Source organism: Aedes aegypti, chromosome 2 (assembly GCF_002204515.2).
Source record: "Aedes aegypti strain LVP_AGWG chromosome 2, AaegL5.0 Primary Assembly, whole genome shotgun sequence".
NCBI lineage: Eukaryota > Metazoa > Arthropoda > Insecta > Diptera > Culicidae > Aedes > Aedes aegypti.
In genome coordinates, this window is record NC_035108.1 from 117,445,803 (window position 1) to 117,468,952 (window position 23,150).

Consider the following 23,150-nt stretch of genomic DNA (forward strand, 5'->3'; position numbering starts at 1 on the left):
CTTCCGAAAGAGGTGCACTTTGCGAAAGAGGACCACGTGATTATTGAGCTGAAATCGAATTCAGGTTAACTTCTGCGTTCATGAGTCCTCTCATGGCGTAGTGGTTAACGCGCCCCAACTAGAGATCGGGGAGTCGTGAGTTCGATTCTCACTGAGAAGACGTGTAACTTTTTCGCAAATCTTCACATCAATTTGTCCATCTAATCCAATTGCAAATTATATGTAATGTTTAGCTTTTCGGTAGTTGTTAAACTTCCACTCGGCTGGTTGGCCGTAAACCACGATTCATAATTAAAACAAGTATTTTGTTTTCATTTTTATTTTTTTGTTCCTTATTTATCGCCCCCCCCCTCGTACCTTCCAAGTGGAGAAAAGAAAATAAACTTAATATTTGTATCAGCTTTATTGATTGGCTTTGCGAAAACTGTTGCTTTCCTCTTGTTGATGTCTTTTAAGATCTATCGAAGAAACGTTTTTCGTAAGTTGCATGGGCGCTAAAATTCAGTAAGCAATTCTGGTATCCAGACTTAGGCGATAATATTGAGAGATTTTGAAAGTTATGGGTACTTCATGATAAACCAGATTGTTGGCGCGACTATTCACCGCGCACAAAATCGACGAACTTCAAACTTTATACAGCGTTAGAACGATCGAACGGAGGTGGATCGACGATATATGGCTGGGGCACACTGAACTGGGGAGAAAAAGCACTGACGAGAAACGAATCGGAAGGAATCTTTTTTCACCGACGCGAGAGATATTGCAAAGCGTGTGTACTGTACAATAGTCGAATTCAAACTGATTTTATTGCTCATCGTTAATTGTCTCCTTAGTGTCGATGCATATGTGTGCAATTTAAATGGTTGTTCTTCGTGTATTGTGTATGTATAAAACAATAGTAATGAGGGTACTATAGACTAGGTAAGGATGTGTAGTGGTTTATAAATTGTGTTCTTAAATTGTAGTATGTTAAGGTTCAAATCATCTCCAACACAGATGTTTGATCTCTTCAATAGTTTCTAATGGGAAGAGCCCGAGAGAACACAAAAATTTCACATTTATGTTCATACTGTGTATCCCGCCAACAATTTTCGTGGCGGATATCTTTAAAACCTCATGTTTGTAGATCTCAGCATTTACTTGACATTCTTTCGGTGTCTTCTGGGTGATTATTCCAACTTGTCTGAATGATTGTGGATTGATCGCTAGTGTGGAACAAAATTCAGTTTCTCACTTCAGTTCACCTTTTGAATTGTTTTGGGTTCCATATCAACTGTGTAATATTTCAGCTCGATTGGTGAGAATATAATTTGGTGCAAGACGTTCAGTGTTAGTGTGGGATTAACTATAGGAAAATTTACTTTTGCAAAGGAAAATCGCCAAAGGCCACCCTTTGCCCTCTATAAAAGTTCTGGATACAAATCTAGATCGGTATTTTTACGATGAAGAATATTTCCGAAGACCACGAGGCAAGCCGACACTTGTGAAAAGCTATCTCGATTATAATTCAAATTGTGGACGATTTTTGCTCAAAATTAAATGATTTTCAATATTCAATGAATCTCTTCAGACAATGAACGCATAGTTTTCTCACCAAAGACAGAGAAAATATCGAGTCTTTCTAATGGTATCAAAGGATTCGTTTGCACCTTTCAGAGATAAGTATCAACATTTGAAAAAAAATGATTTTAAAAAGAAAATCTCTGATTTGTCTGCAACCATGAGAGATAGAACTTTAGTTTCTTCGGGAAAAAGTTCTGCAATCAAAGGTTCTTAATGTGCTCGGAGCAAAGTTTTTGAGAGAAATTATCCTACAAATAGTGTACAAGAGTTTTCAAGATCTTCCGCACGAGATTTTTTCGTGCAACACACATTTGAAGCCGTTCCAATAAATTTATTCATATTTTGTGGCCCGCGATTTGTTTAAAGAGCATTTAGGTGGCCCGCATAATCTGTTAGGCTGAGGACCACTGGTGAAGACCAATTGTGAATTGATTCACACAGCAAAAATTTCTGGAGAGACAAAGTGGGAGCAGCACAATTGTGCTGGTGCCGGCCCTTACCCGGTCGATGTTCGTTGTGGACTACCAATTTTCATTTTCAGTATTTTGATCAAGTTAAGTGGTTGAATCTGGTTCTAATGTCCACAATAGTGCATAATATTGTATTGGAACGTGAATGAGTGATTACATAAGAATCATAAAAAGTATGTACCGTACAAAAACTATGTAACAGAAAACCATAGCTTTGGTTTAAAACCTTTTTTTATAAGTCCATATTTGAAATAGATTAGGAATCACATTTATTGTCTTAAATCTCCTATATCAAAGTTTAAGAAGCAGTAAAATTTTTGGGGAACGTTCAAAAATTACGTCAATCATTTAGGGGAGTGGGGTGTACGAAAGTGTGACAGTGCATGTAATAGGGGCTTGGGAAAAAGCGTGATAGTGAGCATAAGAAGGATTTAGATAGACTTAAAAACAATGGACGTAATATTTGAATTTCTCCTTGCTTTGATAATCTGTCAATATCATGTTGAATCGATAATCCATTTTGGTGTTCTACAATGCATGCTGGTTCAATATCTGCTATGATATTTATGAACTTGGACAACTGGAGCTTAAAACCTTTACTTACTATTTGCTTCTGAACTGCAGAGTCTTTTAAATAGCGTACTATTGATGTATGCAGCCCATGCTGATATTAGTTGCAAAAACATCGTTTATTATGTTGATCTACGAAATGCGTTTTAAACTGGGAAACTTTAAACTTTTGCAGTACTATGAAATACTCAACTAAACTTTATTATTGTTGAGACTGATATATTAACAATTAAAATCTAGCCTTAATCGAATTCCGCCTCAGGCCGTAAAGATAAATAAAAAACAACAACAACAACAAAATCTGGACTTCATTGCCGTTCGTATAGTGTTGCAAAGTAACTAGCTGCATCGATCAAAGAAGTGTAGGCTAAATTCCCGCTTCAGCTCGGTTTTTTGTCAGGAACTGTGCCATTTGGCGTTGCATGCTAGTCCGTTGATTCGTGTGATGCTCCCTTCAAAGGTCATAATCGTGCATAATGCTTTCCAGAAAACGTTTCATGGTAGGGTTGACAGCTAAAAGTACCCATATAACCGAAACGAAAAGGAAAACAAATCTTACGAGTATGGTCAGGGATCTTTAAAAATTACGTTCATCATTTAGAGGAGGGGGGGTCAATGGAAGTGTGACAGTGCATGTATTAGGTATTGAAAAAAGCGTGACAGATGGGGGTGGGGGGGGGTCTAGAAATCCCGATAAACAATGGACGTCATATTTGAATCGTCCCTCAGAGCTTTACATTTTTCTTCGTAATCTAACGGTCACACCGATTGCGCAACTTTAAAAATTCATGGCAAACCAAAAAGCCTGCTGATCGCAGCTGTCTTATGGATTGTCTTATTAGAAGCATTGTCAGTTTCTTTTTGCAATTTCTCATTGTAATAGGCTGTTTTTCATCACGCCAATCTGTCATGAAACGGCCTACTTTCCTGCACTGAAGTATGCAGTGCGGGAATAGTCATTACGCAACTGTAACCAGTGCTATAATGATTCATTACGCAACGCTTTCTCATTACGCAACTGTTTTGAGTTGCGTAATAAATAATTACAGAACAATTTTTCAGAAATTGTAAAAAAATGATGAATGCATTCCGATATAACTTCTGATACCATCAAGTGGTCTTCTAAGAAATTGCAAAAAAAGATGTACGTAACTCGTTGCAGAACTCGATTTTTACAACACTCGTCGTAATTGTCCAACTCAGTAAGCCTCGTAGGATAAAATTACGACTTGTGCTGTAAAAATAATCATTCTGCAACTTGTTCCGTAAAAATATATGTAACAATTTCAAAAAGCAAATTCATGCTTTAATATGGTGAATGACCTGATTTTGAAAATGTGTTTTTAAAAGAGTTTTTGAATTCCCTGTTATATGTTGGTTATCCGTCTTAGTTCTTTCAGTCCTACCAAGTACTTAAAACCAGAGACGAAAAAAAAACATGCTCACTATACTCAATTCACTGAATTTATGCCACCATCAAAGTAACCGCACCACCACCAATATGATTGTACCAATGAAAATGACTCAAAAGTAGATGGGCAAAACAAACAATGATGACCGTATGTCTTTGGTGTTTTTGATTATCGGAAGCAGAAGAGTGTCAGTTTTAGAAAATTGGTTATCAATGAGGTTCAAATTAATTAAAAAATATGCTGTTATACGGGTAATGAAGGATCCGATGCACGGAATGGATAATATTGACGCGTCTTTAATATGCCTCGTGCAAAAATTACAACTTCCCGAAGCGGAATGTAATAAAGTCAAGATGGTTAGAATGAATATCATTATTTGTTTCCGATTATCAAAAAGCGGTTGAGTAGCAGCAGGTTAAAAGGAAACTGACAATCTTGCGCAAGCGCTTTGCCAATCTTTGTTGTGTTGTCAAGGTGAAGATAAAAACAAATAAAAATCAGCGAGGATTCTACCCAGCAAGTATCAATGTAGGCGAGGGTAGATTGAGTATTTTCGTCCCTGCTTAAAACTAATATTATAATGACGTTAATTCAATTTCAAGCGAAATACTCGATGTAAAAAATAAAATAAAGTAAAATTGATATTGGGGGCTAGGAAGCCATAATAGAAAACTCAGCAAGACCATGCTGAGGGTCGTAGGTTAGAATCCAGCCGGTCGAGGATCTTTTCGTAAAGGAAATTTTCTCGACTTTCCTGAGCGTAGAGTATGATCGTACCTGTAACACGATATACACGTGCAAAATTGGTCGATTGACAAAGAGAGCTGTCAGTTAATAACTGTGGAAGTGCTCATGAGTAGTTGAGAAGCAGGCTTCTGTAACGTCAGAAAAAAGAAGAAGAAATTTGATGGAGGAATCACTGGTGACATTCCCAATGGAATTCCCGGAGAAATCGCTGTAGATTATCTCGGAGGAATTCCTTGATAAATCTTCGAAGTAATTCCTGGAGAAACCTCAGCAAGAGTCTCTTCCTGGAAGAAATTTCTTAAGATATATCAGGAGGAATGCTTGAAGTAATCATTGGAGATTTACCTGAAAGAATCCCATCGGTCGAAGATTTTTTCGAGTTGTGAATTTTATCGCCTTCCCAGAACATAACATATGTTTGTACTTTCCACACGATTTGCACAAGCAAGAAAGTTCAATCGGCAAAGAAAACTCTAAGTAAATAACTAGGGTTTCGTTCTACTTCGTCGTAAGCGCTATTATTCGTCCTATCAATCTTAAAATGTCCCACTACGGCGGAAATTCCAACTTAGCTGCAACATAGATTAATTTTCCAAGTGTAATTTTGTGAAAGCTGTTATGGTTCGTACACTTGTACACCAACAATGCAATAAAACTACTGTACTTCGATACATAACTTCAGTTCAATTATCCACCTTGCACTTTTTTTTACCGAAAACGCATGGACGAACACGATTTGAGAGAAATGCTTAGCGATCGACACCAGTCACACCACTTTACGGTACAAGTTGTGACTTAATTCGCCGGGCACTTATTTTCACTATGGAAATCTTCGTACTTCTTCACTGAAGGATTTCGATTCAATCACACGCCGTAAAAGTTCTATAATTCACAAAATGTTATGGCGTAGAAAACGATTCCTTTGATTGTGTTGTTTTCGCTGCACTGTGAGCAAATGTCATGAATGTTCGGTCAAAAGGAATTGTGTTTAAATGTTTGAGCAGAATTTTGATGGCGAACAATTAATTTTAAAGGAAATTATTATATTTCATCTTGCTGAAGGAATGGAGGTAGATGCCCGTAGATCTATATATTCAAGTGAAACATTTTATTATAGCGTTGATATGTTGTATATTGACCACCTACTATATTACAGTGAGCCGTGAGTTATAAGACGAATCTGAAATCTGATTGCGACAAAAATGAAAATGATAAGACGAATACGCCAAGATGCAATTTCACTGCATTATTTTCAAAAAGAGATCAAAATCATCATATCAAATCAAAATCATATCAAAATCTCTTTGTACAATGCGAAAGCCGTTTTGGGAAACAATTGTTTGGCATTGGTTTGTATCAGCATCATTCACTGCAATACTGGGAAAATTGCAGATTCTCAGTGATCAAATTAAGCATACGATGGATAGTCACCCTATAAGAGTATACGTTTCAAATCTACATCGTTTCAACACTAAATGAATCGCACTCGCTTTGCGCGCGTGTGTAGTACATATGAGGTGAATGTATATGGGTTATGAGAAGGGTCTGCGTGATCTGTGGTGATTTGAATTCTTGACTTATAACCTTCTAAGTTATTGGGTCAATGTCAAGTTAATAAATCCATCTTTTCCACGCGTAATGAGTTCATTTATTTGAAAATTATGCTGATTGGACTACCGAACAGCTCAATATAAGCGTCAATTTAATGATGTGTAAGATTGACCTGAATTGAGAAATTTATTTTTATGTTCATCGCTTCTTTAGCAAATCTCATGACAAATATTTTATTTATTTCAGTTTGTGGGCATCTTTTCTGAGATCAATCCTACGATAACGGTTTTCGCGTTTCATTAACATTTAGTTAAAACATACAGTGTACTTAAAAATTGGCCAAGAAATGAAGAAATTGACAAACGAAGTCGGTTCTTCAACTTCAATCTAGCCAAAGATAAACTATAGTTGTTACCCTCTCATAATTCATAAATTCCAAGGAATAATAGATTGTACAATTTGACGCATGGATGATGAGATTTCAAGTTGCAAACGAGCTACGCAAAAGGCAATGGCGAACATTTTTTGCCTCTGTCCTGCCTTGCCAACCCTCACCTCACCTGTCAAGTACTTATAAAAAACAACAATTCTTTTCATAATTTCCCGCATAAAAACCGTTAGACAGGTAGCGGATCCATTTCATCATCCTCAAAGCAAAAAAAAACTCTTCCACCTTTTCAGTAAGCTGTAAGACGTCGTCATCGCAATCGTCGAGTTGATTGGCGGCTTTTGAGAATTTCAGGATTCGCACAGGAAACCGGGGCCAACAACGTCCAACCGGAAAGGTGTCACTTTTATCTGAGGATTTCAATCGCTGGATTGCCGCTCAGAACCAAGCCTGACGTTAATCTGATAGTTTTGACCCCTTCCGATGGCTTTTGATGCGAGATCTGATTTGTATCCGTTTCTTGTTTTTTTTTTCTTACAGAAGCAAAGACGCAGCCGAGGCGAGGACTGTGCAAGTGGTTCAACGTGATCAAGGGATGGGGATTCATAACGCCGGACGACGGAGGACAGGATGTCTTTGTCCATCAGGTAAGAAAGGGGAGGGGATTCCGAAATGACGAATGATGAACAGCATAGCTAATTTAAAAACTTCCTTTTTTTCCGACAGAGTGTGCTTCAAATGGAGGGGTTTCGATCGCTGGGGCAAAACGAACCGGTTGAGTTCGAAGCCAAATTGACTGATAAGGGATACGAAGCGACCAAGGTGTACGGCCCCTCGCAGAGCCAGTGCAAAGGAAGCGAGTTCAGGCCGCGGGCTAAGCGAAAGTACAGAAAGATGAGGTGGGTGGTTTGGATGGGAAGAGTCGAATCCGAATAATCATTTGTGGTTTTCTTCAGGTGTTACAACTGTGGAGAATTCGCAAACCACATTGCTCAAATGTGCGCCTTAGGTCCGCTGCCAAAACGGTGTCACCATTGCAAGGGCGAGGATCACTTAGTGGCGAACTGTCCGAACAAACCACCGGTAAGTAGAATCTAGAAAGACGTTAGTAGCTCCAACAATATTTATTGTTTGTTTTACGCATTCAATTGTAACTTACGGCATCCCTACCCGTGGTTTAGAGCCTAAATTTTTTTTGAAATCCAGAAGTACAATTATTGATCCATAAAACCTCTGAACTTAACGCGCAAGTCTTTCGAACTTGTACAGCAAATCCTTTGGACTTGTATCGCAATTTCTTTGAACTTGTTCTGGAAGTCCTGTCGACTTGTTCCGTCAGCTTCGTGGATTTATTTCGCAAGTCCTGTAGACTTTTTGTGCAGCGCACAGACGCTCAGTCTGTTTGACCGACATTGGCTCCACCAGCAAATTAATCAAACCAATTTATGTTTGTACGACAGCTTGACGAACTGTCAAATCTTGTTGCACCAACATTAATGTGACCGGGATGGAGAATATTTTCGACCGTTGATTTTTGATTGGCTGTTGTTCCCTTCAATGCGAAAAAGCTAGAAATTATTTCCGATATCAATCGGATGAAACAAAAATCGATAATCAATGTTGAATCAATGTTACCGCGTTCCAGAATCGAGAAAATGAACTAATTAAAAATGTTGTTAGTGCAGGATTTCAGCTAATCGTTGTCCATTGGTCCAATGGAAACATATGGAAAAGGATTTACTTTTTAAGTTTCCAGTAGAGAGGGAGCGATTCATACAGAATATCCTGCAAGGAATAGAATTGAAAATTCTCCCAAAACTTCCACCAGGGGATTCTTAAAAAATTTCACCAGGGAATTATCCAGATTTTTACATCAGAAATTTATCTGGATATTTCTACAAAAGTCTTTCAAAATATGCACCAGAAATTCGTCGAATCCTTTAGGAATTCCTTCAGCGATTGATCCATGCATTCCTTAAGGAATTCTTAAAGAAAATCCCTTTTGAGGTTTCTTCAGCAAACTTTCCAGGGATTTTTTTTCCGGAAATTCTCCAAAAATGTCTATAAAAAACTTTACAAAATTCTTCAACAAATTCCTAAAGGTATTCCTTTTTCAGGAATTCTTACTGAAAATTCATCAGGGATTCCTCCGTAAAATCTTCCAGGAATTCCTTTCCTAATTATTCGAAGGTTTTTACCACAAGTTTCTTTGTGATTCCTTCAGAGATTCCATTTATTCACAATCCTCCAGGGATTACTTCTGGAAATATTTCAGATTCCTTCAGAAATTTCTTCAGTGATTCATTCAGAGTCTTCTGCAGAAATGACGCCAGGAATTCCTAAAGAAGTAATCATTAGACATTCCTTCAGAAATTTCACAAAGATTTCATGCAAAAAATTCCAGTTCTCCTTCAGAGGTTATTCCAGAGATTACTTCAGAAATTACCGCAGAAATTTTTCCAGAGTTCATCATTAGAGATTAATCCAAAAATATATTAATGAATTGACTAAAGCTTCTGCATAATTTAATATAGAGCCTCCTCTCGATTATTTTCAAAGAACCCTCCATCAAATTTCTTGACATATTCCTCCAGAAACTCCTCCACGAAATCGTTCTAAAATACCTCTGGGAATGTATTAAGAAATTCCTCCTAGCATTCCTTTAAGAATTTCTCTAGAAAAATCTACAGAGAATCTACTAGAAATTATTCATAGGATGTATTCACAAACTTATGCACAGGATCCCTTAAAAAAATACAGAGATTCCTCTACGATTCTTCTTAAGTACTCCATATTTTTTTACAAAATTTCCTCAAAGATTTTCTTTAGCAGTTTCTCTCGAAATTCATCATATATTGCCTCTGGAATATTTTTAACTAATTATAATATCAAAGTTTAATTTAATATTTAATATATTTTGATATATTATATAATATGTAATATTCTAATAAATAATATTTAAAACTAATACTTCTCTATGATTTGCTTCGGGAATTTCGGTACGAATTACTGCAAGAGTTTTTACATAAATTGTACCAGAAATACGTCCAGAAATATTTCCGGAAGGTAGTACTCTAACTATTATTCCAAAGATTGCTTCTGAAATTTTACAATCTATTTGAGCTTCCACATGAAATTTCCAAGGATTCTCTCAGAAGTTTCTTCATTGATTCTGTCAGTACTCTTTCGGTATTCGGTCAGTAATTCTTAATTTTTAAAGGTATACCTTCAAAAATTTTCTTGATTAAATATTAAGGAATATCGACAAGAATTCCCATAAAACATTAGCAACTGAACAATAGTTTATTCATTCTAAGAGCTACTTTTCAGCAAAATTGTTCATCCGATTGCTTCATAAATTTCTCCAGATATTTCCTTAGGGAATCATCCAGGATTTTTTCCTGGAAAATAGCATAAAAATACCTCATGATTTTCACAGGGTATTCCTACAGAAAATTTTCCAGCGATTACTCTGAAGCTGTTCCAGATATTATCCATGGAATTCATCAAGGGATTCCAGAGTCTTTCAGAAATTCCCCCAGAGACTCCTTTTGTAATATTTGCAATGATTTCTACAGGAGTTTCTTCAGGTATTTTTTTCAAAGCTCTCTAATTATTCAAAAATTACTTTATAAATTCTTCCAGTTATTAATGATGATTTTTTTATATATAATCCTTCAGGTATTTCTCCACGATAGCCTCCAGATTTTTTCATGGATTCGATTACAAATTTCTCCAACAATTCCTCCAGTATTTACTGCATAATTTCAACAAGGAAATCTCCTCTATTTTTCTTTTAATAGAACTCTGCAGGAATTCTGCCAGTAGTATTTACAAAATTATATTCATGAAGTTTTTGAGTTCCTCCAGGAATACCACTGCCAGTAATTCTTCAGAAATATATCAAGGGATTTCGAAGCCTTTCACAATTTACATCACAGATTGTTTCAGAGATTCCTTCCAGAATACTTGAACAAAATTCTTAAGCATTTTTTTCTGGTATTTCTCTATGTGTTCTTCATGGGATTCTTTAAGTAATACTTTAAAGAGTTCCTTCAGAGATTCTTTCAGAACATTCCCCCGAAATTCCTTCAATAAATCACCCAGAAATTTTTTTGAGAATCACTCAAATGAATTTATTCACAGTTTCGAGTTACATCTGTGATCGAAAAGCAGAAGCCGATTCGTATCTAATTTTTGAAGCCTTTTTACGACGTTTTTAGAATACGAGAAATCGATCTATAGTGTTCGGTCGTTATAAAAACATATTTGCGTGTTTTGAACAGTGGAGTATAATTAAAATTGCAGCTAATTGGTGCATTTTAAACGGATTTAGAGTTGCCGAATATAACCAACGCCATTGAAAACAGTTTTGCTTGACAAACAAAACCTACAGTCGATAAAGCTACCCCGGTACAAAGCCGACTAGCAATAGCAAGCTTGTGTACTATTTTGCACACAAGATTTGCTACGGGAGTTGCTCACTGCTAGGCGCAATCGAAAGCTCTACCATCTCAGCACACTACCCGCTTGTAGTGGAGCAATAACTGTTTCGAGCAGCGGTAGAGGACAAATTTTGCTAGCTGGACCTTTGGACGTTTAGCTAGCAAAGGTCTAGGAAAAACGTCCCTTTCACGGTTGGACCTTCAAACGCTTGATCGTGTTAGTATAGGATAAAGCGTAGCCGCCATCCACTTCGGTGGAGTCGCAAAACTTGTTGCCTGGACCTTAACCCTTGGGCAATCAAGTAACAGCAGGTAAAAGGGTAGTCGTTACTTGCCTAGGCAAGAGCGTGAAGTATTTCTTCGACCGGCTCATCAACACTCACAGACATCTGACGCACGCAACGTGATTCAGGCTGATGGCCAACATGGCCACAGCAAAAAATCATCCCCCGGACCCCCCTCCTGAAGGTATACCTGGCCCTAGCTACGTTAACCACAATGATCGAACAGTTCCTGAATGGATGGATCGATTGGGAATGCACGGGCAAAGAATAATTCTATCGCTACGCCCGGCCGGAAACACACCCCTACCAAACCCATGGATAATAGGAAAATCTATCGAGAATGCTAGTGGACGCAGCAAACTAGAATCTGCAGAGACCGAAGATAAAGGGACCAAGTACATCCTCAAAACAAGAAATGCAGAACAAGCTAAAAAACTGATGCAAATGACAGAATTGATCGACGGAACAAAAGTGGAGATCATTTTGCACCCTTTTTTGAACTCGTGTCGATGTGTAGTAAGTTGTCGTCAAGTCATAGATATGACTGAAAGTGAATTGCTGAACGAACTTACTCCACAAGGGATAAGCGGTGTCAGACGAATTTCACGCATGGACGGAAATCAAAAAATCAATACTCCAACTTTGATTTTGACTGTTTGCGGAACTGTTGCACCGAAGCGCATTTTCTTTGGACCATTGAGTGCTCCAACAAGGCTTTTCTATCCGCGTCCTATGATATGCTTCAATTGTTGTGAGTTTGGTCACACTAGAGTTAAGTGCCAAAAAATGCCTGCATGCACCAACTGCTCTGGAAACGCACACGTAGAAGGACAGCAATGCAACCAAGTACCTTACTGCAAGAACTGTCAAGGAGATCACGCGCCAGTTAGCCGAAAGTGCCCGTGGTACGCGAAGGAAGAGAAAATCATTAAAATCAAGGTCGAAGCTGGGGTATCTTTCGGTGAGGCTCGTAAAGAGTACGAGAAACTGCACGGAAAGGAATCATATGCTGCTGTTAGTGGCGCTCAAGCTAGAATAGAAAAGATTCAAAAGGATAATGAAAGAGACAACGAAATCAGAACACTAAAGGACGAAATTGTCAAGCTACGGGAAGCCAATAATAAAATTTCCAATGACGAGAAGGACAGAGAGATCGCAAGTCTCCGAAAGGAAATTGAAGGACTGAGAAAAGTAATTGAAGGGATGAGCCAAAACAGAGTCGTATTGGGGAAACAGCGTTTTAATCTGGATATTTCGGAAACAGAAGAACTAGCTTCTGAAACCGAACCCCAGAACACGGAACCGGAAGCAATGGAAGATGAAGATATCTACGAGCTTCGTGGTAGCAAAGAGCAAAACGGAAGAAAGCGAGGAAAAAATGTTGAATCGGAAAGTGACAATAGTAAATCCAGCGATAAATTCGAGGAAAAGCAAGGCAATCAATCGAAATCGAACAACACCAAACGAGGAAGACCACCAAAACACCGGAAAAATGATCAACGAAAATAAAACATGCATCTCCAATCACATCAATACAGACCCTTGCAGAAACAATGATTATGAACACGGAAACCTAATGGAATCAAGATCGAATTTGGAAACAGCAGTAGGAAATATTGAAGGAGAAATTGAAACACAACCAGGTCCCAAACACCAACATAATTCCTGTGAACCCTCAATAATCTCTTGGAATATTCAAGGACTAAAAACAGGACGTCCTGAAATTAAAGTGATCAACAACGAAAGGCAACCTTTAGCATATTGCCTCCAAGAAACAATGTGCTCAACAGAAGATCAAGCTCGAATCAGGGGATTTGTAACATTTCATCGAAAGCGTACTGGAGGTAGAAGAGCATCAGGAGGCGTATTGATTGCGGTCAAGGTTGGATTAGATTGTCAGGAGATTGATGTGGAGAGCGAAATTGAAGCAGTAGCGGTTAAAGTGGGGCACCCGTTAAATACGTCCATCCTTAACGTGTATATTCCGCCGGGAAAACCTATTGAAGAATCGGAAATCGTTAACTTGATTAATCAAGTCCAAGCCCCTTTATTAGTGGTTGGAGATGTCAACGCAAACCACCCTCTGTGGGGTTCACCTTCAAGTAATGCCCGAGGACGAGTGTTAGAAGCAGCTTTCAACGAATGTAATTTAGCTATCTTGAATAACGGAGAAGCAACTCATATTCACCATGCAAATGGGAACATGTCTTGCATCGACATAGCATGCAGTACGAGCGATCTTGCTGGATCGCTAACATTCGAAGTAATTGCTGACTCGCACGGTAGCGACCATTTGCCACTTATTATTACTTTCCCAGCGACCGAACGGCCTATCAAGAGTAGGAAAAGATGGAAAATAGATGAAGCAGACTGGCAAACTTATCAAAATATGGTACATTTTAAAAACCTTCCTAATGTTGACGATCAAATCGGAGAAATCGCCAGAGCTATTTTGGATGCAGCAGAAAGTTCCATACCAAAAACGAAAGGAATCAAATCTGGAAAAACTCCGGTTCCGTGGTGGAACCGTGAAGTAGCAGATGCCATTAAGAACCGCAGAAAAGCTCTGCGAAACTTAAAATCAAAAGGGAAAAAACATTCAAACAAGGACGAACTGTTGAAAAAGTTCCAAGAAGCGCGTAAAACTGCAAAAGAAACGGTATCAAGAGCTCAACATAATTCGTGGCAAAATTTCGTCAATGGATTTTCAGTACACACACCCACAAAAGAAATGTGGTCAAATTTCCAACATGTTCAAGGAAAACGAACAAACTCCAGAATATTCTCCATAAAAGCTGATGGAAATACGGTCACTGAAGACGGGGAAATAGCAGACGCCTTGGCACAGGCCTTCCAAACTGTATCCAGCAATAACAGCTACCCAAAAGATTTCCAAACCTACAAAACGACAGTGGAGAATCAACCGTTGCAGTATCCTGAGAACAATGACGCTGAGTATAACAAACCATTTTCAGTGTACGAGTTAGAGCAAACTCTCGAAGGACTAAGAGGATCAACACCAGGAGAAGATCAGATACACTACAAAATGATTTCCATGCTTCCTTACGACTGTAAAACTACCCTTCTGAAGGCATACAATCAGCTTTGGGGGGAATCTAAGTACCCCGATAGCTGGCGTCAATCAACCGTTGTTCCAATATACAAGGGGAAAGGTGATAGATCGAACGCGAACAACTATAGACCAATATTCCTTAACAGTTGCTTGGGGAAAGTAATGGAAAGGTTAATAAACAACCGGCTCATCCACATCCTAGAATCTAGGGAACTGCTAAGTAAGTATCAGTATGCATTTAGAAAAGGCAAAACGACAGTTGACCACTTGACTGAAATGGAAATGATTATTAGAGAAGCTTTCGTCAAAAAAGAGTATGCTTATGCGGTATTCTTAGATGTAACGAAGGCATATGATACAACTTGGCGTAGACTAGTGTTGAACAGGTTGAGTGAATGGAAGATCGGGGGAAAACTTCTCAAATTCTTGGAGACTATGCTTCACAGAAGAAATTTTAAAGTCTTAGCTAATGGTCACTTGTCATCAGAAAGACCTATGCAGACGGGCCTCTGCCAAGGATCAGTGCTCAGCGTAACATTATTCTTGATAGCAATTGACACTATTACAAGTATTATGCCTAGCGGAATTAGAATTTTGTTGTATGCAGATGACATAGTAATACTAGCCCGGAATCAATTCTAAAGCAGTACAGGATCAGCTACAGCACGCACTCGACCTCATCCAGGAATGGCAGGGGAAAACTGGATTCAATATATCCCCCGGAAAAAGCGTTTTGGTTGTTTTCAGAAAACATCGAAAAAGGAAGCCAAAGACCAAAATTACCTTAAGTCTCAACAACCAAATCATCCCACAGAAGAAGTATCACAAATGCCTTGGTGTAATATTCGATGAAACCTTGCAATTCGATGAACACGTGGAAGAAGTCAAAGCAGCATGTAAGCAACGGATTCAAATTCTTCGAGCAGTCGCTGGTAGATCGTGGGGAGCAGACAGGACTACACTCGTCAAACTCTATCGAGCAACGACCGTAGAAAAAATATTATACGCAGCACCGATCGTCTCAGCATGCAATAGCAATACACTTAAAAAACTAGAAACGGTACATAATGCTGGTTTAAGGACAATTTGTGGAGCTTTCAGAACTAGCCCTATCTTAAGTCTACATGTTGAAACAGGAATCCCCAGTATCAATACTCTGTTGAAACAACGCACAGCTATACATGCAGTCAAAAATACGGACGTGTGCTCGACCGAAACGATTAATTCATCAGTAGGATCATCATGTTGTACAACTAGCAGCGAGGAAAGTTCAGGTGAGATGTGGGGAACAAATACAGTAGAATTTCCTGAAACAGCGCAGTTGAGAGGGCAGCGAGTAATTGATGAAATGCAGCTTGATCTACCTCCAGTGAGTAGGTACACAACACCTAAGATTCCACCATGGGAAAGGATAAAAATACCACTTGACAACGGTATACTGAATGCTGCTCGAGAAGGTATACCACAAGTAGCGATGAGAAACCTGTTCACTAGTATCAAGTCAACAAAATACCGTATTTATAATGTCATCTACACAGATGGCTCAAAACGTGAAAACCGCTGCGGATATAGCGTGGTATGTGATGAACACATCATAAGAAGGCGAATTTATGGGAACAGCAGCATATATGCAGCCGAATGTGCAGCTCTAAAAGAAGCGTTCCAATGGATAGTCAACAACGAACACGTTGGAGCATACTTAATATGTACTGATTCGCTCAGCGCAGTTTCAACTTTAGAAAAACACAAGATTAAAAATAAGTGGCATGATGAAATGATCCAACTTTATCGTAGTATCAGGGAAACAGGAAACGACATTAAAATTATGTGGATTCCCAGCCACATTGGAATAATAGGCAACGAGAAAGCAGATTGCGAAGCAAAACGTGCACTGGGTGACCCTTACGAAACTGTAACATCGATTGACTACAAAGAAATCAAAACCGTCATTAAAAACCAGATCATTCTTCAGTGGCAGGCCCTCTGGTCTGCGACGAGGGACAATAAGTTACGCGAAGTGAAACCCTCTGTTAAACCCTACTCATCAGCGTTCATCGGAAATCGAAAGGATGATGTAGTTCTGGCTCGCATTCGTATCGGACACACCAAGATTACTCATCAATACTTAATGAATAAGGAGCCTCCACCTAACTGTCAGTTCTGTAATGCGTTATTAACAGTGAGACATTTAGTCACAGATTGCCCAGTATTAGACGAAGAAAGGCAAAAATTAAACATATCTACCAGCCTCCAAAATGTTTTGGAAGATAATTTAGACAAAGCGAAAAATGTTATTCAATATCTTAAAAACATCGACATGTATAAACAAATTTGAAATCCCTAACGATATGTCCAAGATGTTTGTAATTCTATACTACAGTGGATCCGAATGACAATAGTTAAAAGATCCACTTTAATCAATAAATAAATAAATAAAAAAAAAAAAATTTATTCAAGGATTCTTTCACGAATTTCTCTAGGTATTTCTTCCGGAATTCATCCAAAGATTCCATCAGGAATCTCTCATAAAAACTTTTCCGGAAGAATTTCTGTGAGATAACATCGTGTGAATGTTCTTGGAATAGGATATGTGAATTGCTAAAGCAAGCGCAGAAGAGTTACTTGTAGATATTCTTTGTGAAATCCCTTGAGATACCACTCTGAAGGATCTTCTTCAAGAACACCATAAGAAATCTCTGCAAATATTCCTGGAGAATTTAAAGAACGACTTTTTAGCTGAATTCCTTGCGGATTTCATGGAGGAATTTCCAAACAAAGTAGGAATCTTAAGAAGAATCGCAGGAAGAAACCCGGATGGGATCCCAATAATAATTCTAGAAGGAATTACTGAAAAAAAAATCATTTTGCTGGAAATCTCAGAGAAAATCCTCTAGGAATGCCTAAAAAATGCTGTAGGACAATTATACAAATTTCAGAAGTAGTTTGTGGAACGATCTCTAAAGGAGTTTCCTGAGAAACCCCGGTATCCTTAGAAGAATTTCTGAATGAAATTCCGCAAGAAATTTTAGGAGAAACTAGGAAATTGGAAAATTATTCTGAAAGGATAACTGAAAAAATTACTAAATGAAACCTTGGCGTTATTTCTTGAAGAGTGTCTACAGGAATTTTTGAAACTTTTCTTAACCGATTCCTAAAGTAAGCCCGAGGAAATCCTAACGGAATTTTTTAAAGAACCCCTGGAGACACGTTTGGAGGAAGCCATGGAATAATTTCTGAATACATTTCTTATGGACTTTCTGGAAAAATCCCGAGAAGATTTTTTGACGGAAATCTTGTAGAAATGCTTGGATAAATCTCTGGAGGAAACCTTACGTTTTGAGGAATCACTGGAAGAATACCTGGGAGAAATTCTTCAATAATAAAATAAAATCCTTGGAAAGATATCTAAAAGAATATTTGGAAAAAGTTCTAGAGTAATTTCTTAAAAAATGACTTGATGAATACACGGAGTAATCTTTGCAAATATTTCGGAAAAAATATCTGGAGAAATGCCTCAAAGATTTCCCGAAGTAACCCGTCGAGGATTTCATATAGGAATCTATAGAAGAATTTCTAATCTTTGAAGAATTTTGAGGTTTCTTGGAAAATCCATCGTGATATTTCAGGAAGTTTGTCCAGACGAATATTTGACAATCTCTGGAGAAATCCCTGAAGGATTTTTTGAGAAATATCCGGAGAAGTTTCTGGGGGAACATTTCCAAGATATCTAGACGATTTTTTAAGAAATATTCAAAGAAAAACTTGAAAGAATTTCAAGAGATATTCCTGATCGGAACAGGATAGTGCACTCTCTTAAAAAATTCATAAAGAAATAGAAATTTTCTTAATTTTCGAAGGATTTCTTGGACGAATTCCTGGAGATTTTCTAGATAAATTTCAGAAGGAATAAAATATATCAAAATGAATAATGAAAAAAGTGACTTCTTGGTGCAAATAGTGAATAGTGACCAAGTCACTAAAAAGTGATTCGCTACCAGCCCTGAGAATTATTGGAGGAATAACTGGAGAAATTCCTCGAGGAACTCCTGGAAAAATACTTATATAATCTTTTAACCAGTCTGTTTATAAATATATGAGATCATTGAGTAATTAGTAAATTAATAACGGGAAAATCTCGATAAAGACTTTTAATTATTTCTGGTACAATTGATTGCTCTGGATTGCTTGGGAATCCACAAAAATAATCTCAGCGCCCTGTCGGACAAGCTGACGGATGGATCGAAGTGGTGGCCAATACATACGGCGCAATCGAACCGCTCGACGAGTTTTACGTATCCACCTTTCAGAATCTTTTTGCTGCTGCTGTTTCATGCATTTTCACAATCAATTCTGCGAGTATTTCGAACTTGTTCCGCAAGTCCTTCGAACTTGTTCCGCAAGTTCTTGAGGCTCGTTCCGCAAGCTTGGTACTTATTCCGTAAGTCCTTGGGAGTTGTTCCGTAAGGCCTTGGGACTCGTTCCGCCAGTTCTTGGGACTCACTCCACAAGTCTTTCGAACTTGTTCCGCATGTCTTTGGGGCTTGTTCGGCAAATCATTAGAACTAGTTCCGCAAGTCCTTGGGACTCGTTCCTCAAGTCATTGGGACTTGTCCCACAAGTCCTTGGAACTTGTTCCGCAAGTCTTTGGGACTTGTTCCGTAGGTCCTTCGGTCTTGTTCCGCAAATTCTTGGGAATTGTTCCACAAGTCCTTGGGAATTGTTCCGCAAATCCTTGGGACTAGTTCCGCAAGTCCTTGGGACTTGTTCCGCAAGTCTTTGGGACTTGTTCCGCAAGTACTTGGGACTTGTTCCGCAAGTACTTGGGACTTGTTTGGCAAGTCCTTGGGACTTGTTCCGCAAGTCTTTGGGACTTGTTCTACAAGTCCTTGGGACTCGTTCCGCAAATCTTTGGGACTTGTTCCACAAGTCCTTGGAAATTGTTCCGCAAGTCTTTGAGACTTGTTCCGCATGTCCTTGGGACTTGTTCCGCAAGTCGTTGGAATTTTTTCCACAAGTCTCCCCTTCTTTGTCAGCAAAACTTATGAACGTGGTCTTAAATCCTCTGGACTTGATCTACAAACCTTTAACTCCATAAGTTGTCTAAAATATATTCTGAAGACTGAATTTGACCAACAAACCCTCAGAACTTTGGTTTTGAACCGCAAGTTGTCTGTACTTACTTTCCATATTTTCTTTTTTACCTCCTCATTGTTGTATTTTTGTTCTGCCTATTGAGTTCTTGATAACACTGAAGACCACTACAATTAGAAGCTTTCTAGTGGTAACTATTTATTGATTCAAAAAAAAATTAATATATGGAATATTTCCAGTATGGAATGTATAAGGCTTTTGGAGTTCTTGTTAGTAATTGAGTTTCGATTTTGTCTAGCATTGTATATTGAGGTTTACTATTATTTTGCATTCTACTTGATTTTCTACTTGTTTGACAGACACTCCGAATTTTTACTGAACTTTCAACAAATTCAGTAAAATTGTCCATTGCTTAGCATTGAACCAACCTATTCAATTAGTGGTAGTCACAAAGCATTGCATTTTAAGGACTGTCACAGGAATATCGACACAACATTCTTTATAACAAGATAACCATGCCTCAACATTTTATCGAACTGCTCAGCTGTTGGAAGCTTGTTAAAACAATAACAGTATGTACACCGTAAAAAAAATGTGTAGGGTGGCTTATCACCAACGTGCCAACCAAGGCTTCATACTCTCATGAATATGTTCATTGAGACTGTAATAAAACTAGTGGCTCTCGTTTATAAGATCGATTTTAATCACACATAACTAAAATTTGTTGAGCCTCTCTTAAACTTGATGGACTTCATTCAAACTCTCACAGCTTCTGAAATTCTGAATGAACTTTTGAGTGTAACTTATTTTTTATTGAAGAAATAGATCACCTCGTAGGAAATGTTATTTTGAGCAACTTTGCTGAAGACATTATTTATTTTCTTTTTATTTAGGCCTGTTAAATAGATTCTTAAAGTGTCATATGTATTAGAGGGGCTCCATAAATAAAGTTAGGGCTCAAACTTCCTTGTTTCGTGTTTTAACGGGAACATGATCTTCCAGAAAATTGTAGGTAAAGCTATAATAAGTGTCTAATGACTTTTATTTGATGTCAGTTTCGTTAGGAGGCATTCGAAAGTCTTTCAAAGAAGTAACTTCTACTGCTGGAGCGTTATTTTAAAAAGATAATTCACTTTGAAAACTTAAAAATTGACCTACAGTTCACAAAGTTTCAAAATTATCAAAATACAGTCTTTAGTAAAGTTTTTATTTCTTTTTTTTTGCTCAATATTAGAAATGAAAATGAAAATCTTCCATGTTCTACTTAGGGTTTGTTAATAAAATTCCTATTGTTTTTGCACCTCGACTTTTTCACAGAAAATAATCACAGAGTAGTAAAATTGTGTAATCAACCTCTCCAGATTTTTAGTTTGAGTTAAATATTATTGAGATATAAAATGCATAAAAACCCAAGCAGTGATTAAAATATGATAAAATCTATAGTTTTAGTTTTGGTTCTCTCATTTTAATTGAGATTTACAGTCATAAGCATAGTATTAGTTCTTTTTGTAATGCATACCTTTGAAGTTTTAAGATAATGGAAAAACAACTTTCACCCAGGGCTTAGAATGGTAATAATAGTAGGGTTGATATTCACGAAATTTGCGTGGCTCGTTTCGCTACAGTAGTTTGAAAAGCGTGAAGCCTTTGTTTAGTGCATTTATTTTTACAATCGATAGTTTAATCACGGCTCATAAATGTGGAAAATTCAGTGGGAAGTAGTAATTTTGGAATGTACTTAGCAACGAGTATTTTGCTGTAGCGATGGGCGTGAGTTTCATCGGCTTCGTTAACTGTGAATTGTTTCGCTTGGCTACTGTAGTGTGAACCTCATGGCTCTTCCCAACTCTGCATTCAACAGTTTTAAAAGGAATTAATGAAGCATTAGTTAAAGACATTTGTTTTAATATATTGCTTCCAAATAAGTTTTTTTGTTTTTGTGGAAAACTGTTTTAATGAAAATTCAGATTTTACCATGTTTAACAGATATTTTTCAATCAAAAACACTCAACACCATGAACTTTCTCAAATATTTACTATGAATGTATCTTAATTATTTCGAAATCTAAAAACGTGGATTTATTAGTTATGAAGGAGAACCTCGTGAGCTCTAATAATTCTAATTCGAGACATGTGAAGGATTGAATCATCAAGTGGCTCAGTAACTTTATTGGTAAAGCGCAAGTCTAACTTTCAAGACTCATGAGTTCAATTCCTCCAAGCTGACCACGTGGATTTCTTTCATAATTTCGCAAATAATTTGTCCTCTACACACACTCAAAGAGTTTATTAATCTGAAATCAATTTGATCATTGTCAAGAAGTATAATTAACTAATTTTTTTCTCTATGTATATTTTTTTCTCACCAGACGTAACAGAAATCTCATGTTTCAAACATCAACGATAACACCAGAGACCAGAACATCGAGGCAAACACCATCCGAAAGCATGTTTCACCCTTGCAAGGGTAATCGAAACGCTTGTTGGTTCTGGTCCTCGCTACAGCCAACGCACCATCTACCTCATCAATAGAGCACTACGCACACGAACAAACGTTACCGCAGCAGTACAAACAGAGAAACCAACGATTCCTAATAAGAAAACAAAAATCCAAGTAAAATTCCTGCACGCAAACCCTTACCCAGATCACTCGAATGCGAAGTGCAACGCTTAAATGTTCCATACTATATCGAATGCAACCTAGACTAAGGGGACTAAGGGGCGGTTTAGTGTGCACACCTAGGTTTGTATCCACCCTGGGAAGGGGTGTGTCACTTTTGACTCACCACTTTTCACGCGGTTTCCCTTCGCCAAATGAGTTTTTTTTTTGTAGTTTTTACAAGCCCACATACGTATAAGATAATGTTAGGTCATCACCGGCGTGTGGAGTTTATTCCAATATTAGATGTAGATTGTGTGACGTGGATTTGAACTCAGCCAGTAATGTTGCTGAAATCAAACTGAGTGGGATGCAAGTGTATGTGTCGTGTGTGATCGTGTAAATACAGTATGTGCAATCAAATGCAAGTTTAACTAGAGAAGAACCAACGGAAACCGTTATCGCAGTCAAGATCGAATCATAAATATTCATCTTCTTTTTATAACGGATTGAGTTCTAGACATTCATATCGAAACATTCTGAGAGAAACGAAACAGAGAACCCTACAATGGCCCACCCTTCATCGAGAGTTACTAGAAACGACATTCTGGTAAAATTTAATTTGCTACCATAGGAGCGTACCTTTTTTTCGTAGTCACTATTTAGCTAAGAAGCGGAGAGTTTGATTTAATAAAAATTTTATAAGCTTTATTTGTATACCGATTTCGATACATTTCCCAAGATGACAGTCCATTTATGCGCTTTGATTTAAGATGCTATTATCTTCCGACATCAAATTTGTCATTCTATAGTGTGTCGCAAGTTGTATGCTTTTCCATTCCACCCATTATTTTGCCAAATCGTGTGTCCAAGTGACACTATCGCCACAAAAGGACGAGCGTGTCGATTTCTTCGTTTAACGTAATTTGTCATAACTCATCGGCCATCCATCTCTAA

The 23,150-nt window shown here is 37.8% G+C and overlaps 1 protein-coding gene across 2 annotated transcripts in view; it reads left to right on the forward strand.

The window, feature by feature from the left end:
- Positions 1–22,903, forward strand: part of LOC5564462 (protein lin-28 homolog) — a 97,322-nt gene extending 74,419 nt beyond the window's left edge. For both annotated transcript variants that reach the window (XM_021842090.1, XM_021842089.1), the window contains 4 exons: positions 7,242–7,348; positions 7,428–7,600; positions 7,658–7,784; positions 21,964–22,903. In XM_021842090.1, coding sequence (XP_021697782.1) covers positions 7,242–7,348; positions 7,428–7,600; positions 7,658–7,784; positions 21,964–21,969 — 413 coding nt within the window. In that variant the 3' untranslated portion in view covers positions 21,970–22,903. The remainder of the gene's footprint in view (positions 1–7,241; positions 7,349–7,427; positions 7,601–7,657; positions 7,785–21,963) is intronic.
- Positions 22,904–23,150: the final 247 nt, after the last annotated feature.